This window comes from Typopeltis vanoorti, chromosome 20 (genome assembly GCF_054136105.1).
Source record: "Typopeltis vanoorti isolate ZY-2024b chromosome 20, IOZ_Tvanoo_1.0, whole genome shotgun sequence".
NCBI classification, from domain to species: domain Eukaryota; kingdom Metazoa; phylum Arthropoda; class Arachnida; order Uropygi; family Thelyphonidae; genus Typopeltis; species Typopeltis vanoorti.
In genome coordinates, this window is record NC_143568.1 from 104,516,904 (window position 1) to 104,536,163 (window position 19,260).

At 34.0% G+C, this 19,260-nt stretch overlaps 1 protein-coding gene across 1 annotated transcript in view; it reads left to right on the forward strand.

The window, feature by feature from the left end:
- The window catches only part of LOC150095742 (CUE domain-containing protein 1-like), a 101,235-nt gene that overhangs the window by 65,481 nt on the left and 16,494 nt on the right, over positions 1-19,260 (forward strand). The window contains exons 5-6 of the mRNA XM_090410763.1: positions 4,941-5,010; positions 11,046-11,166. Coding sequence (XP_090266889.1) covers positions 4,941-5,010; positions 11,046-11,166 — 191 coding nt within the window. The remainder of the gene's footprint in view (positions 1-4,940; positions 5,011-11,045; positions 11,167-19,260) is intronic.

Consider the following 19,260-nt stretch of genomic DNA (forward strand, 5'->3'; position numbering starts at 1 on the left):
ATTTGTCTTTACATGTATTAACCTACTAGAAGTAACTGTTAATTTTTGATGGATGAGCTATAAGTACTGAAGGATACATCTGTTTTTCAGCAGCATTCAAGTATGATGTTGGCAGTGTCTTGTTGTTTTGCTATTATGAATAGTTTCATAAAAATAAGTTGACCAGAGAGCTTACGGGAATACACCTGTCGGCATTTACGAGTTGCCCTAGCACGGACCACTTTAGAAAACATGAATGCTGCCAGGCGTCCATATATTCGCTTTCTAATTTGGTCCAGTTTTTTGATAGGTTTCACTGGCCTGACAGCTGTTTTGAACTAGTTGGTTATCTTCAGAGACCAGGCAGAAACCTTAAGAGAGCAAAAACTCTCTTTCAATACTAAGTAACTTGAAACATCGAAGAGGTGTGTTTTTCATTAGCGAACTCTTAGTTGGTGCATGAAAGTATTTACTAAAATAAAGAGCCAAAAGGTTTCATTTCGGCAACACAAAAATTATAGAAATCAAGTGGATATTAGATCCAGATTCGGTTTTGAAATAATGCTGGATCTAATATCCACTTGATTTTTATAATTTTTGCATCACTGAACTTGGAGCCTTTTGGCTCTTTATTTTAATAAATAACATCTCCTTTTTCACCTATTCTGTCTCTTCTGACAATATAATTGCAATTATACACCTGAATATTATAAACATCTTCAGTAAGCCAACGCTCAAAAATCCCACAGTGTTATAATTTTCTTGAGCATTTCGATGTAGTTATGCACTCATATACAATTTCCAGAGATGACCCCTTGTTATCTTCCATCTTGCCATCTGTCGAAAACCCCTTTAATAACTTATGTCTCTATTGCATCTTATTTTTGCCTCTCAAAGTCGTTTTTGAAGTCCAATGACCTTTAGTCTATCCTCATATGGAACTCCATATGCCTGCCACAATCTGAGTCACTTGCTTGTGGACTTTCTCATCATCATGGAATCCAGGCAACTAGATCTACATGCAGTAGTCCATATCAATACCTTATTAATTAATATGGACTACTAATTAATACCTTATAAAGGAATAATAACTTCCTTATCTCTGCTTGTCGGTGTGTTCTTCAACAACCACATAATCTGGTGTGCGCTTTTGGACACTTTTGCAGTATACCCTCTAAACTTCAACTCCTTCCAAATCCCTGTTCACTTTCTAGTAATCTAGGTTTTATTAATCTAGTATACAGCTTGTGATCTCTTCACACTTTACCACATTAAACTGGCATTCATTATCCTTTAACCATACATCCAGTCTGTCATCCTGCAGGATCTCTACATCTTCACTGACTGTTGCACTTCCTAGCTTTGCATCATCAGTGAATAACTAAATATATTTATCCTTAAATCATTCCTGATATCACACATAAAAATGAAACACTAGTGGACCAAGTACTGAGCCCTGCAATATGCCACTAGTCACTGCTTTCTCCCATATTCAGTTTCTTCATATACTTTTAATGTCTATCAGCCACTCTCTTATTTAATTCACTAGTTTATTAATTAATCACCATTTGCTCCAATTTATGCAACAGTTCCATGTGGTATCTTGTCAAATGCCTTTGCAAATTTGAGCAGTATCACTGTGTAACCATTTCCTTTATCCAACTCAATTTAAACTTTATTATAAAAAGTAAATTACTAAAGCAAGACCTATCTTTCACAAAACCATGTTTCTCCCTATAAAATGTCATACTCCTGTCCACCCTGTCCTGAATTCTGTCTTTTAACAATTTCAATACCTTACCCACCACTCCTGAGACATGAATCAGCCTATAATTTACTAACTCTGTCTTAGAACCTCTTTTATGCAATGGAATGTTTCACACTCTTTCCACTCCCCAGGCACCTTCCCATAACTGACATCTCACATCTGGCTCTGCAATATCTCCATTTGAATGGTACATTCTTGCAAACCAATCATTCAGTAATTCAGCTCTTTCATATGCTTCTGTTACTTCCTTGCCATCAGTACTTGCTAAAGTCATCTTTTCACAGTCATTCTTCATTCTATTAATTATTCACTCTTTTGCCAAAAAGAAATCCTGATACCCCCTTCTTTTTTTTTATAACATGTATATAAAAATGACTAAGTCAAATCAGTGAAGGAATACAGTAATTTAAAGTATCAGATCATAAAAGATGTAATGTAGTATAGTACGCCCACAGATTCGAGACCTTTCGACTTCTGTGCATGTCAACAGGAGGAGAATCCATTCCGATAATAGGGTAATCAGTTTGTATTGTGGGATGAGTTGTTTATTATTATACGTCGGAAAATTAACTTCTCTTTTATGATCATTGTAGTTAACTATGTTGCTTGTATAACAGTTGGAAAATTTTACCTATAAAGCACATGATTTCGTGTGTTGGCAACCAATTCGTACGTCCTTCATTTCTTTCCCCCCTTCAGCATGAATCAACTGTTCTTGACAAGATGCCAAGCAGAGATCTACAAGCTGTGGGTGAACTATAAGCTACATTACATCTAACACTACTTAATCTATCTAGCAATCTCTTTGTGATACAAAGAATAATAGCTAACATAATATTTATATTAAAAAAATTGAAAATTCAAGTAAAATTAATAACAAGAACCAGATGTCATAAATACGAATATTCTGATTGGCTATTGTTATTAATTATTAATCTTACTTGGATTTTTAGTTTTTAGGTTAGGTAGATTAAGTAGTGTTAGTTGTAACATAGCTTACCATGGCATGTTGCCAGTTGCTACAATGCAGCAGTTGTATACAGAAGTATATATTCCTGAAGATGGCCTTAATGTGAAGCTCGAAACAGAATTTTTTTACTAAAGTTCTTATCTCAAACAGTTATATATAAATTGTATATAATGACTTCCTGCTTGTGAGCAGCTTGCTGAAAAGCTTTCTCTTTGTATACCTCTTCCAATAACTTTTTCTATAACTTCTGTTTAATGATGCTGCTGCTCATCCATCTAACTTATCTGATTTAACATCCTTACTCTTAGTAGACAGTCTGATCTGGCTTGTTTCAAACACTCGTTGAACATCTGCATTGGACTGCTAATATCTTTCCTTTCCATTCCAAATTCATATGCCACAGCACTGCTCTAAGCTGACTCTTAAGTACCATAATCACCTTCTTTGTAATTCTGCATATATCCTCATTTTAATAGAAAATTCTGCATGTCTGGTAATCTCAAGTGTCAAGACCACATGATCACTTTCCTCATACAGAGGTAGTTTGACCTCCTTAGTTTCTGCCAAGTTCTCCGATGCTGTCATCAGATTCAGCACTCTCAAACCTCAAATCTTCTCCATTTCATGTTTTCTTGGGTAATTATCTCTTGGTACAGTAGCTATATAAATTACATTTTCTCCCTGTGACCATTCTTCCTTCCAATCTATTCTTATATGAAGAAATGGGTGTGCTAGATAGAGAGAGTATTTTGAGAAATTAATGAAGTAAATAGGCGTATATAAAAGAATGAAGGTAATAAGGGCCAATTCTTTCCAATCTATTCTCTAACAAGAATGGAAGTGGAAGAAGCACGTGATGATGAATAATAGTGGAGATAGTATACAATTTTGTCTTATACCTGATTTTACATCAAACCATCATCCTATGCCTCCTGCATTTTCAACATATTATATGGCCCTTTGTCATATGTCCATTCTAGATCTACAAAACTGAAAACTTTGATACTTATTTTGCCATTATTTCTTACCTGATTGTCTTAAAATGAAAATCTGATCCTGACAGATCCCTATTTGGCCTGAACTCAGCTTGTTCTGCAATTTTCACTTTTTCTCTTCTGAAATATGCTTGCATTAAATCTTGACTGAAACTCAGTAGGACAATTCCCTTGTGATTCTTACATTCAGCTTTATTTCTATTATTATAAGTGAACCTAACCATGCCATGCCATCTGAATTATCCATTTCAGTCATTTTATGTTTTGCACCTCCATATTCAAGAATTTCTGGGTCAGTCTCTTCTACTCCATCTGACTTTCCATATTTCAGGTTTCTGATGGTTTTTTATACTTGGAGCAGTATATTTATCCTGATTGCATTTTCCTCTTTAATAATTTTATTACATTTTTCTCTCTTTTTTTTATGTTAATATCTTTTTTGTTTCATGATATCTTTAAAACAAGTATTGTATCAATTGGTGATGATATATTGATTTGTAGAAATGTGATGCTTTCAAACATATATATGTAGTCTATGCATAAGAGTGAATTATGCTGCCAACTTTAATTTTTATTACTTCATAATGATAAGTTTTTAAATCATACATCCTGCCATGCGGTTTTCTTTTAGCATATCACCCATTTTTGGTAGACTATTCAGAGCTAATTTTTGTGCTTTTTTGTACATTCCAGTAAAGAAACTACCCTATTTCCTTCTAATTAAAGCACTATGTAGCTATGAAGGTTTTAAATGGTAGCAATACATGCATTTTTTTTTTTTTTTTTTTTTTTGTGTGTGTGTGTGTGTGGTGGTGGTGGTTGTTGTTGTTTTCTCCCTCTGGGTTTTGAATTTATGTAGTTATGTGCAAACATTATGCAGTTAAATATCAATAATGATATTTACTTGTAAATAGCTATTTATTTGTAAATAGTAAATAGCTTGTATTTACTATAATAGCTTAATAACGAGTGACTTTTATTGAAGATGTTTAAGTAGTATATTTTATTTGAAATTAAATATGTTTATAAACTCTACTGTGAATTAAATCTAAAACATGTTGAAAACAATTTGTTGGATTGCACTTTGTATTCCATTATGGAGTCCACTATACCTTCTTTTTTAAAATTAATTCCTTTTGTGTGTAGTTTATTTTGTTGTTTATTCTACCAGGAAAAAAAAAAATACAAAACAAAAAAAAAACACCTATTTTAATCCACTCTTCTACAGTGTCAAGAAAAAAATTTACCCAGCTTGCTAAACTATTTTCCAGAAGAAAGAAACGGACTTTTAAACCAATGTATCCTTTTTTTCTCTTTTGAATTAAGGTTTTTTTTTTTTGTGAATTGGATTTAGTTTTAAATAATGTGATTTAGTTTGATATACAAACATAGAATGAAATAGCATTGTACACATTCCTCATTTAAAGAGATGGCAAGAGAGAGAGAGAGAGAGAAAGAATGGAACCTGTCCTAATAGGACAGTTTTATTCTTTAATTTTCTTTGAAGGGTCTTTATTTGTCTTTCTTTGAAGGGTCTTTATTTGTCTTTCTTTATTTGTGTCTTCATTTAATTATTTAAAAAAAAAAAAACCTCAAGATTTATGTATACATTCTCTCTCTCTCTCTAGCAGTTTGTTAGTTTTTTGTACTCTTTTTAATACATTAGCATTCGTGTTCTTAAACAGAAATGATTCCTTCAAAAATCCATGGAAGTACACTGATAAGTAAAGAATTTGTCATGGTGTCTGTAGGCTTGAAGGGTTACATTTTGTGTGTGTGTGTGTGTGTTAGATTTTTTACAGAAGTTTGTATGCCCTGTATAGAAATTTAAAAGATGGCTAGGTGTGTGTGTGGGGGGGGGTCTATGCAGTCTTCTGTGGGTCTGAACGAGGCTCCTTCCTTATGGATTAATTAATTAATAAAAATAATATTTAAAAATATAATGCTGTATCATTCAATTATTTATCTAAATTTTCTTAATTTTTATTTCAAATTACTTCAATTCTAATTTTGACTAATTGTATTCTCAGTTTATTGTAGTAGTCCAGCACATGGCTTAGCTTTATAAATAAGATTAACACTCTTTGTTCTGTCTTCACCTTGTGATTTTGCTAATGCACTGATGATGGTCAGTTTCTTCTCAAACTGTTTGCAGTAATAAAAATTATTTATTCTTGTGGATATGTGTGTCTAATAATTTTTATTATGTCACAAGTGCCATTAAAAACTCATCTGATTAGGAATGTCTGGTAAAGGATTCTGAGGATATTCCTTCTGCAGTAAGACTATAATTCAATTAGGTTATATTTCTTCTTTATGAATCAGTTTTCCCCTTTTTATGGAGGCCTAATAATTATTAATTGAATTATAAAGTTACATTATAAATTAGTTTCTCCTAGATATTATAGAGTCACAAAGCTCATCATGGGAGGTTATCACAAAGTCTATCATACCACTATTAAACTCATCCACTGTCTGTCCATTCATCACCATCTCAGGCAATGCATTCCATGTTCATATCACTCTCCATGCAAAAAATTTCCTTCTTGCCCTTCTACTCACCACTCCCTTTTGCAACTTCCAAGGATGGCCCCTTGTCGTCCTTTCTCCTTCCCCTTGTTTTACCATATAAAAAATCTCCTCTGTGTTAACACAATAATAATCCTTCAATAGCTTAAATGTCTTGAACATACCCCCCCTTTGTCTTCTATCCCCCAACTGCATGCTCTCGGTCTGTCCTCATAATCAACTTTGTACAGTCCTGATATAATTTTTGTTATCCATCTCTGCACCCTCTCCAAGTTTACTCCATCCCCTTCAAATCTCAGTGACCAGATCTGAGCACAGAAATCCAAGTCTGGTCTGAGCAAAGCTTTATACAATAGGACTGCCACACTTTTATCTCTTGTGGTCAATGTCTTCCTCAACATTGCAGCAATTCTCTGAGATGTCACAACCTTTGCAATATGACCTCGGAACTTCAAATTTCCATCCACAATCACCCTGAAAGCCTTTGCTTCCTCCACTTCTTCCAGTATAACCCCACCAAGTACTGTATGCCCACAGGTGCGACACCCTGCGACACTTTTGCTCATGTCAGAAGAAGGAGAATCCATTCTAATAATAGGATAATCAATCCGTATTGTGGGATGAATTGTTTATTATTACACATCGGAAAATTAACTTCTCTTTTATGAATATTGTAGTTTATAAAGTGATAACTATTTTGCTTGTATAACAGTTGGAAAATTTTATGTATAAAGCATGTGATTTCTCATGTTGGTGACCAATTCATACACCACCTTATTTCTTTCTCCCCTTCAACATGAATTGACTCTTCTTGGCACTGAGCCAACTGAGGTTCTCATATCTGTGGTCACACAGTGAGTATGAAGTATCCCATCTGTGGATCCTAAATTTTCAAACTGTACATTTAGTTGCATTAAACTGACATCTCCATTTATTTGTCCACCTTTCCAGCCTATTCAAATCCTCTTGAAGAGCTAAAAACATCAGCACTATTACTATTCATCCTCCTAAGCTTCACATCCTCTGCATACAACTGAACAATTTTCCCTGGCAGTGGTCCCAGTACTGAACCCTGTGCAGCTCTACTTGTAATCTTCCTACTTCCTGATACTGCTTCTCCCCATACACAACTCTCTGATGTCTACCAGAGAGCCAGTCAACTAACCTGATATCTAAACGCATATATTGCGACTTAAAAATCAACTTGTCATGTGGCACCCTGTCAAAATCAAAAAAATGTCAGTGCATTATTCTATTGTAAAAGGTTATCAGATTATTAAAACAAGAGCATCTTTTAACAAATCCATGCTGGTCTGCATAAATAATATTGTCCTCATCTACTGCCATCCTTATACAATGGTACTATCTTACCCTCCTTTCACTCTCCAAGAACCTGTCCCGTTTTCGAGGCTTTCATTAAATAGCTGAGCTAATGGGCACAGTCAGTTTTATGGCACATTTCCATAGAAATTTCATCCAGGTCCCCTACCTTATTAACATTTAGCATACTCAGTTTTTGGAATACATCCTCTTCCTTCACTTCTAACACTTAATTGCTTATTGTCCTTCTAGGAATATAGCCTGCTATACCAGGATGAAACACTAATAAAGTGATCATTAAATAGTTCAACTGTGTCATCAGGTTTGGTCACCCAATTCCCATTTCCATTCAGCAAAGAAATCTGTCTGCTATCATTTATTCTCCTGCTTGCCACATAGCAAAAAAAAAAAAAAAAAAAAAAAAACTCCTTGGGATTCTCCTTGGATTGCAGTGTCAGTCTCTTCTCATATTCTAATTTTTCTCTCCTTGCAATACTGGTCACTCTTTTCTAGCCTGAGCCCTATATTCCTCATGCAACCATTCTCCACCCCCCCCCTCCCTTTCTCTTTATATCTCTTTTTCTTCTCCAGTTCTTTTATTTCTCTTGTCATCCATTTGACTCCAAATTGCTGTAAACGTAATTTGGAGTCAAATGGATGACAAGTAAACTCTCACCAACAAGGGACAAGTATGACATTTCAATCACAACAGACCAAATCTAAAACTCTGGAGGTAACTCCTCATGTTACCCCCACCACATGCTGCCTAAGAGAGCTGTTCCTCAAGAAATCCAAAAATTTAGTTCACTTAGTAATGCATGCTGTCTCCTTTACTCAGTTTATATTGCTATAGTCGAAGTCCCCCATAATGCTCATTCTCTTTGCACTTGCCAAACTAATTTGTCTAAACATTTCCTTCTCATTACCAGTTATATTCTCTGGTCTGTAGCATCATCATCCCACTAAATATCTTGCTGTATAAACATCTGTATCACACCATACTCTCAAACCCATTAATGTTATCTCCACCCTGAGAGAGCATAGTTAATCTCTTATCATGAGTAACATTCCATCAACACATTTATCCTAGCCCGTCCGAAATATGCTATATACCCTTCGATTTCTATCCTTGTTAGAACATCTTCCTCAGTTAACCAAGCCTCACTGGTTCCAGCAATCTTTGAAGAGACCGAGCCAGTCAATGCTACAAACTCATTCCCTTTATTTCTAATGCTCCTAGCATCTGTATACAGTCTTTTTTTTGAAAAGCTGAACACACTTCTGTTTCTAGATACACTTGTCACACGTCTTCCTTCTGGCAGTCTTTCCTTCACTGTTTACTGGATTTCCAGTATATACACATACAGTATACGACACATACTGGCCAACATATACACAAGAATTCCTACCACCACCCAACACAAAAAACTAGGGTCATTAATACACTTAAAAACAGGGCTTTAAAGATTTGGTCTAATGAACAAGCACTTAAAGATGAATTAAAAGTCATCAGCAATACCTTCTTAAAAAATTGGTTACAGCCAAAATACTATCAACAAAATTCCGTACAAGACCTCAAAAATAAACAAGACTATAATGAAACTGTAACCATTCCATACATTAAAGGGATATCAGACAAAATAAACAGAATACTACAAAAATACAACCTTAAAGCCACCTTTAAACCTGCAAAATTAAAGAACTTACTCAACACATCCAAGGATCCACTCCCTCCACTGGCCCACCCTGGGGTATACCATATTCATTGCACCTGTAATTTGCCCTATATATGGCAAACAGGATGCACAATTCCTGTCAGAAAAAAGGAATTAACAACACATTAAATATAATAACTATGGTCAAGCTGGTCTTTCTGATCATGCCCCGAACACTACATAGAATGTTTAGAAAAGCACCTGTTGTTTACATCACACCAAAACACGGTATGAACGTAAATTTAAGGAGGCCTGTGAGATTCTTATCAGTCACCGTAATCTTAACAATAATGATGGTCTAAAAATCCCAAACATATGGAAGGCACATATTCTACCTACTTAATCTTTCTCCCTAAGAATTAATTTTAATTAGAAGCATAAGTAATCCAGGATCCTAAATCTAATATAACAATTGTAATGTTAAATTAGGACATCATTTTCACTGTAACAAAACTATCTATATGAAAAAATGTTTCTCTGATGTTGTTTTAAATAGAATATAGCTTTGATGTAGTTAATTTATTTTATTTCATTTATTTGTTGTAATTTTATTTTCACTAGAGGTCAGGTCAGTAGAATAACCATTGATCAGATCATTGTCTCTTCAGCATACTATGTGAAATGTAATTTAGCTTGTCTCTGTATATATATATATATATATATATATACCCCAGATTGATGACCTTAATATGAAGGTTGAAACGTCGGGAAATTAAAATAATTATTTATAACATGGTTGTAGAGTCCATAATTTGTGTAAAATGAATGCAGATCACTGTAACCCTAAAGGAAAGGACATCTGTATACAGAAATACCAGTGCATTGCTAGTGTTCTTATAGCCATTGTTACTCCCCCTCATACTTCACCTGGCTCCATAATAGTGTACACCCTCTCATTTCTCAAGCCACTATCCCCACATTAGGCCATCTGCTGCTACATTCCACCTGTACAGTTTTAGTTTCCCTGCCACTCACTTGCCCAATAAACAACACTTTCTCCAAATGCCTGTATTTCCCTTCTGCATTCAAATATAATCCATTTCATGCATATAAACTATCTTCTATCCTCAAACATACTCCGTGCATCCACATATTTCAGACTTATTTTCCTGCACATTCTCACTATCATCTCATTTATTATTACCACTCTTCTCTTCCACTCTTCATTATCATATACCAGGACAATACACTCACTATCTTTTCTCAGTCACATTTCTGCTGCACTATCTCTAGCATCAACCTCAAATCTCATGCTACACAATTCACACGATCTCTTAGGTCATTCATCCTAACCATTATCATCTTATTTTCATTATCATCATATACTACTATCATCTCCTCCCCATTTTTACTGCCAGTGCAACACTCACTATCATTCCACCAGGTAATCACTCCTCTTGCACTGTACTCTGCACACCCCCAAATCATCGAATCTACATACATGGTGCTCCAAACTGATTCATTCATCTTCTCTCACCTGGCATCCCGAACTCTTCAGCTTCCAATCTCTCTCTATCCCTTGCTTCCACAATCTCTTGACTTTCTGCAATTTTCATCTCTCCCATTCTCTCACCTGCCTCTTTCCAACTTGGAAATAAGAAATTTAATAGAATATCATATAATTTGTATGTTCAAATTTCACTGTATAAATGTAAATCTCAAAATTGGTCTTCAAGAATTTGAGTCCATTCACAAACAAGCCAATAAAAATCAGACTATTAATTATATTTGCCCAAATTCTTATAAAGGTATCTTAACCAGTATTTTAGCTTAGGAGATGGAACTAACCCATCAAGAGATAATTTATTACTCCATGAGGATGAATATTCAGAATTGTCAGAAGAGGAATCTGAAACTGAAGTAAACAAGAAAGACACCTGGAATAGTCATGTATGTTTGCATATAATTTATGTATATGAATATTACTACAACAATTCATTTCAATGAACTGAAATAATATTTTTTAAAAGAATCTAGTTATATAATATTCATTAATTAGCATGTAGTTGTTGTCTTTTAATTGTTTAGTATTTGCAGCTATAATATTGCTTGTTACAGCTCTTCATTTTAATTATTTGTTTTGCATTTTTTTTTTGTTTTGTTTGAGAATATTCCAAACTCTAAAATGCCAGTTAAATTACAGTGATAAAGATTGTAATATGTTTGCAGTTAATTCATGTAGCCTTCCTGATATTATAATCTAATGTTTTCAGTTGAGTAACATTTTAAATTATAAAGAAAAAATTTCTCTTAATACTTACAAATGTAGTTAAGTATATCAGTATTCCATATTCCTTTCTGATTTCATAATGTACATTTTTTTTATTACTGATTTTCCTATGAAATTTGTTGGTTACTTAGAATCCTGAACATGTGTACTGATCTGTTTAGGAGTAATGACATCATTTCCATAAAAAGCTACATTGAATATTTCATATTTTAATATCAGATTTAATGACAGTTTCCTTCATAATGTGATCCATATAGATATATGTGTACTGTGATGTGCACGTCATACATCATTTGTAATGCTTTGATCAACAGATCATTACAAATTGGACACAGGAAATGGTGCTTAAATTTATTTAGGCACCATTTCCTCTGCCTTTTCCAGATCTGTAAAATAGATTGTTGCTATACGGGAAAATGTATAGCAACAAAACCTTGCTTAATGCAAATTCGATATGTGCAATAATCAGTTAGAGCAATTGAATGAAATGATACTATTTCCCACTTTAATCGAGTGAATAATCAGTTAACGTGATTTTTTTTACGTTACGCGAAATTTTTGTTGCCAATCTAAAGTGAGTGGAAAAGCTGGAAGTCATTAAGTGACATGAAAGTGGTGCTCGTAATACAATGATTGTGCCTGCTCTGGCATGCTGCGAGTCTACAGTTTCGACTATATTAAATAAGAGCAAAGAATACAAAGAACAAGGAAAAGTTGCTACTGCTTCTTTAAGCATGCAGATCACCCAAAATAGAAACCATTTAATGATCAAGATGGAGCATCTTCTATCACTCTGGATTGAGGATTATAACCAAAATAGAATACCCTTAGTACAGGGAATATTCGGTTAAAAGCTCTCAATATTTTTACCTCATTCAATGAGACCAAATTTCAAGAGGAATATGAAAGCTTTACTGCAAGTTTAGGATGGTTTGACTGTTTTAAAAATCGAACTGGACTGCATAACCTAAGAATAACTGGGGAATCTGTGCTAATAAAAATTCTGTTGCCAAGTTTCCTGAAGAATTGCAAATAATTCTTCAGGAAACTGAAGAATTATTTGCAAAATAATTTTTGCGAATTATTTTGCAAATAATCCTAGCTAAAACTGAAGCATCTCAACTAGGATACAAAGTATCTAAAGATCGTTTTATGCTTTTATTAGGATGCAACGCAGAAGGCGACTTTAACTCAAGCCTATGTTAGTTTATCGTGCACAAAATCCAAGATCTAACATTATTGAAGAATCAGTACAATTGGAAAAGAATTTGGATTTAATAAACTAGATAATGAAGATGTGAGGAAACTTGCTCGATTCCCATTCAGAACATTTAAGCAAGAATGATCTTCAACTAGAAGAAGATGAGTGCGAACAAGAAGAGAATGTTACAACTAACTGCAAAAGAACTTGAACTAGTTTTCAATCACATTGAGTATGCTAAGGAAATTTTGTTTGATGTTGATCCTGATATGGAACGAAGCTTCGGAGTCCTGCCAAAATCTTGATAAAGTGATCACCAGCTATCGCAAATTGCATGACAAGATGAAAAAGTCGAGCATGATTCAAACATCTTTACTTAAATTTTTTTGTTAAAAAAGATTTAGTTAAAAAAAAGTTCAATCAAATGTTTAGACATTTGATTGAGCTATTTTCATGCTATTTCCTGATGAAGTGAAATGGTTTTTTCACAAAACTAGTTGAATTAAAACATAATTTCTTTTTGACTTCTTTGTGAGTGGTTTAATATCTGAAAATAGTGAATCTAACTAGCCCATAATACTTTTGCATTATTGGATACTAAGACAACTGATGTTAAGTCAACAGCAAGTTGCTTGAAGTTTATTCACAATCCATGAGTGTTAAGCCTTAAGTGCTAGGAAAAACTCATGTTAGAGGCTTACTAGAGTGAAATAGCACTGAGAAAGGATTAAAAATATTTAATTCCAGTATTTTGTCTCACTGAGACATCATCAAGGATTACAATATGAGACTTGTAACACACACAAAAGCAACACAAAACTAAGTGAAACATATGGATGAAAGACTATAGCTAGTCCTTCACTTAGTTAGGACTAATCTTTCATCTTTGTGTGTCTCAGTTGAGTAACATTTTAAATTATAAAGAATAAAATTTCTCTTAAATCTTAAATCTTAAATTTTGTGTGTGTGTGTGTGTTACAAGTCTCATATTATAATCCTTGATGTCTCAGTGACTGAGGCAAAATACTGGAATTAAATATTTTTAATCCTTTCTCAGTGCTGTTTCACTCCAGTAAGGTCGGTATAGGATCAAAACAGGAATGTAATTTCTTGTCAAGTATGATATATATATATTATACTTGACATATAATATATATAATAATATATATGGAGAGAGGTTATATTGTGAGTGGTCGTGTAATTTAGCGCTCGTGTAAAATTAGTGATTTTTTATCTGTTTTATTGTTTTTTTTCTCAGAAAATTAGTGTAGATTTTCATGTTTTTAGAGTATTTAGTATCTTTATAATATTCTTATTGTGATATTGTCAGCATGACACCAGCACGAAAACAATGGCAGCAAAGACCACATTGTCCGGCAAATTGAATTTGCAGGATTTTATTCAGTGCAGTGTGTGTGAAATGTATCATCGAGAAAATTAAAGAATATGTGGAAAGAAATCGAAACTGGAGAGAGAAGATGTATTAAGTGTTGCAAAAGTGTGTTAGGTGACGAGAAACGCAACAAATGCCAACGATAAGATGGAAAATGATGCCATTTAATGTCGAAATGCGGCTGTGGAAATAGAAGAGAACAAAATGGATATTAATAATAAAGAAATTGCACGCTTAAATGTTATCCTTCATAGGACAAAGCACAAAATTGAAAGGTTGCAGAAGAGGCAAGAGTTAAGCATGGCTGAAAGAAGCAGGTGATCCAATAGAATAATAAAGACCAACTGAACAAACAAGAAAAACAAGTTAATTTGAAAATTATGTATGGAGACTCAATGATCGGGGGAGTACTTAATGAAAGTGTGACAGAATCATGTTTCCTGGGTTCAAAAATTCACGATGTTATCCAGATGCAAAAAAAAAGATAAGTCAAAAAAAATGATTGTCTTGGTTCGTACAAATGATTTGAGAGGTGAGAGTTATTCTATGAGGGAGGATAAAGAGTTGTTAGAAGAGGCAAATGGAATAATGAAGAGCGAGAAGGTGAAGATTGTAGGTCTCCTACCATGCTATGATAGAGGCGAACTGAGGAAGAGGGCATTGATAGCCGGTGAGTCTATACGTGGATGTGCAAAAGGAATGATATAGAATTTGTGGATCTGTGGTCTCTGTTTGACAGAAAGGAGGAGTTGTACAGTGCTGATGGACTGCATCTAAATGGTCTGTCAGTATGGACAAAAGTTAATGGGTGTCAGTTTAATGTCAAGAAATGTAAAGTTATTCATTTTGGAATAAATAGATGAAGCTAGAGATTTAGGAAGGGGGGGTAGACAGAGAGTTAAAGTTTAGAGGACATATTGCTAAGGTAGTCCATACGATTACTTGGCTATTGAAGAACACATTAATAAGTTGAGATAAGGAAGTTGGTATTCCTCTTTATAAGGCCTTGATACACCCACATCTGGATTATTGTGCTCAAGTCTTGTCCCTTGGGGATGAGGAAGCAGTGGAAAGGATTCAGAGGCAAATGACCAAAATGGTGAGTGGCCTGTGGAATGTTCCCTATAAGAATTGGAGGTGTGTGTGGATTGCACAAGTTGATTGATAGGAGAAAAAGAGAGGATATGGTGAAACATTGAAGTTACTTAAAGGGTTTTTATAGGATAGATGCAGAGGAAATGTTTCAGCACTTGGCTAGAGGGATCAGAGCAAGGGGTCATCCCTGGAAGTTTAATAAAGGTGTGGTTGGTAGGGCTGTGAGGATTAGATTTTTTGCTTGGAGAGTTGTAAATGAGTGGAATGGGTTACTAGAGTCAGTTATGAGGCCTTTAATGGGTTCAAGGAGAGGTATGATAGATTGGGTCTCCCATGACGAGTCTTCGGACTCCATTGAGGTGCCCGTATAATAATGATAATGTAGATCTATATGTTGAAAGGAATAGTGTGTCCTGAAATCCAGTGAATACGTAACTTGATAATTAACCCATTTTTCCAAATTTTTCCTGAACATTTAACTTAGTGCTTCATTTCATGTGTATTTCATTTCTTCATTCGTTCATTTCCTCTTTTAGTTTCCAACAAGAACCAGCCTTTTCTTTGTCAGCTACTCACTATAATAATACAGAATTCCTCTGTATCACTAGGACCATAGGCTCAAGTTATTTTTAAATTTACCATTGTAGCCTACGTGAAATTGCTTACCCTTCGTTCAAGAGTTTTTTAATGTAGCTACTTCCTTTTCACAGTCACTGTTGCTTGAATAGATCATTGAATAATTACATCATCATCATCATCATGCCTATCAAGGATATTTAGGCCTAGAGTGGCCTGTTCCGGCCTTAGAAGTCATTGTTTAATCTTTTAAAAGGATGCTCTGGTTTTCTTTTTCCTTGTACTTTAAGACTTGTTTTGGTAATCTTTCTGATTTCATTCTTTGAATGTGTTCCATCCATTTATGTTTATATTTTTTAATTTTTCTATCACGGATTCCTGGTTTAACTCTTTCATAATTTCTTCATTTCTTTTGTGATTAAATAGAGTATACTTTGCTGTTTTTCTCATAAACTTCATTTCAGCTGTTATTAATAATTGTTTGTCTTTTTGTTTTATTGTCCAGATTTCACTTCCATACAATAGGACTGTTAGGGATAATGTATTATATACTTTTAGTCTGGTTTGTTTTTTGTTTTTGAACTTGGTTTAAATATAGAGTTAATTACACCTGTTATTTTTAAATATTTTGCAATTTTTAGGTTTATATCTTTTTCATTTTCATATGTAATCAATTTTCATATGTAAACCTAGGTAGTTAAATGAATTCACCTGTTCTAAAATCTTGTTATCTATTAGTATTTATTTTAGTTCTTACTGGATCTTGTCCTTTAAAGGCCATAGTTTTTGGTTTTTTCTATTGATATTATCATTACATAACCTTTGGCTATCTCATTTAGATTTAAAATAGCTTTCTGTAAGTTATCTTCAGACTTTGTAATTATTATTTGGTCATTGGCAAAAAGGAGAGTGTTTAAGGAGGGATCTCTATCAAATGCTATCTGGTTCCTATTCACTTCTTGATAGAGACTCCACTCCAGAGAACTCCACAACCGTACAAATAATCTACTAAGAACAACATCAGAATTACCTAGGAATGTACTCCTTTCCCTCCAATCACTACATCCTCTAATCCCACGACTGTATGGTCTTCCTAAAATTCATAAAGAGAATATTCCTCTTCGACTCTCCAGCTTACAACCTGTCAAAATTTCTTGCATCTTCTCTGAAATGTTTTTCCAGAAAATCCACTTCCTTTATTAAAAACACAACAGATTTATATCAAAAGGTCTCTCGTGTTAGCTATCTCATTTAGATTTAAAATAGCTTTCTGTAAGTTATCTTCAGACTTTGTAATTATTATTTGGTCATTGGCAAAAAAGAGAGTGTTTAAGGATTAGTGACCCGAAAATTAAAAACTGTCGGGTCACTAACTCAGATATTATGGCTAGTTTTGACATAGTGTCTTTATTCACTAATGTCCCCACTGAAGAAGTTCTTACTCTTTTAAAGAACAGTTTCAAAGATCTTTGCATTACTGTCACACTGTGCTAACTCAGGTTATTTTAAATTTGAGGACTCTATTTATAAACAGAATTCAGGACTAGTGATGGGAACTTTGTCTCCTGTTCTTGCCAACATTTATCTAGAGAATTTTGAAGAAAAAGCAATTTCATCTTCTCCCTTAAAACCAAAGATATGGCTTTGCTACATCGATTATGTTTTCCTTATCTGGAAGCATGGTTTAGATAGCCTCAAACTCTTTCAAGAACATTTGAACGATATATACCCGAATATCAAGTTCACATCTGAATTGGAAGTTGATGGCTCTATCGCCTTCTTAGATATCAAAGTAACCCGGACGGCTGAACATCTCAAATTTTCTATTTTCAGGAAACCGACACATACTGACAGGTACCTTCATGCTGACTCACACCATTTTCCCCCACAAAAGTTGGGTAACATCTCTACTCTAGGTCACCAAGCTAGGTCTGTTCTGTTAGACGAAGAGGAACTTCATAATGAACTTAAACATCTTCAAGTTACATTTAAATATAATGGATATTCTAAGACTTCTTTATTTCCAAAATTGGTTAAAATTCTGAAGAAATATAATATCAAGACATTCTTCACAACTCTACCTAAACTTCATTCCATCTTAAGTCATCCTAAAACTAAACACAATAATCTTAAATATTCTGGTGTTTAAGAGTATCTACAACAGAACTTGGGCTAGTGCCTTGTCTAGTCATGTATTATTTTCAGTGAACTCAAATGATGTAGGTTTTCCACATCAGATACTCTGGGATGAAACTGTCAATGTACACCTATGTGGCGATGAGTTAGAGAGAAGAATTTTAGAGTCTAAAGAGATGGTTATCAATCCTGTCCATATTAATAACAACCTAAGCTACAATCTACCAAACTCTCACAGCTCCACCATTCAATATTGGTGCTCTCGAGACCTTATATGCGGTCATGTACATAATAATACAATCAGAGTTCATTCTTCTATTTAAACTCTAGCCTTTATTCTTTTCAGTGTTAGATACATTATGTTAGGTTTTTTTATGTTTTAAAAAAAACAATTTCTTTAGATTGCTTACTGGTATTTATATGTTTATCTCACACCCTATGAAGTGTTGGTTTAGACTAAACTGGTAGTGTAATTAAAGTTTTTTATTCAAACCTCGGTTCTAGTCATTAAAAATTTTTAAAATATGATAACAAACCAAGTAAATCTTCAATCAAACATATATACCAGAGTGTGTGTGTGTATGTGTATATATATGTATATATATACACATACACATATGGTGGGCTCCCTATCTGCTACCAGGGGACACGCTTTCTAGAGATTACAGGGTCCCCTGAAAGATTGAATAATTACAGTAGATTCTAACTATAGCAAACTCACAGGAAACCACAAAACAGTTTGTTGAAGTAAATAATTTGCTATAGTGAATTTCATTTCACATGGAATTCACTATAGCAAAAATTTTGTGCCTGTAAAGATTTAATTTAGACTTTTGAATTACATCCATTCGAAGATATGTCCATGATCCCATAAGGGAATAAATAACATTTTTGACTATACTTTCAAACAAGACGGAAGTAAAAAGGTTTCTATTTAGCAATATTGCATCATTCGCAGTGGCAATAATGCATCAGTGGCAGCCTCCCTCGGCAGTCTACACATGCCTTCAACAGTTCCTATGTTGATTTTTTGTTTAAGAAATAGGTTATTTGTGTATTTATCATTAAATATTTTGTGATATTTTGTGCAATATGGTCTCTACACACCCAATCAAAAAACCTAGTGAAGAATCACAGAAAAAGAGGCGAGCAGTTGCTCTTTAAACAAAGTTGCAAGTTATTAAGCGACATTAAGCTGGTAAGTCCGTGAATATGATCGCACATAACTTCAGATGGTCTCATTCTACAGCGATGACCATTTTGAAAAATAAGGATAAAATCATAGCGCCTGTGAAAGGATCTGCTTCCATTAAATCGATGATAGTAACGAAGCAACAACAAGGTCCTATCGGT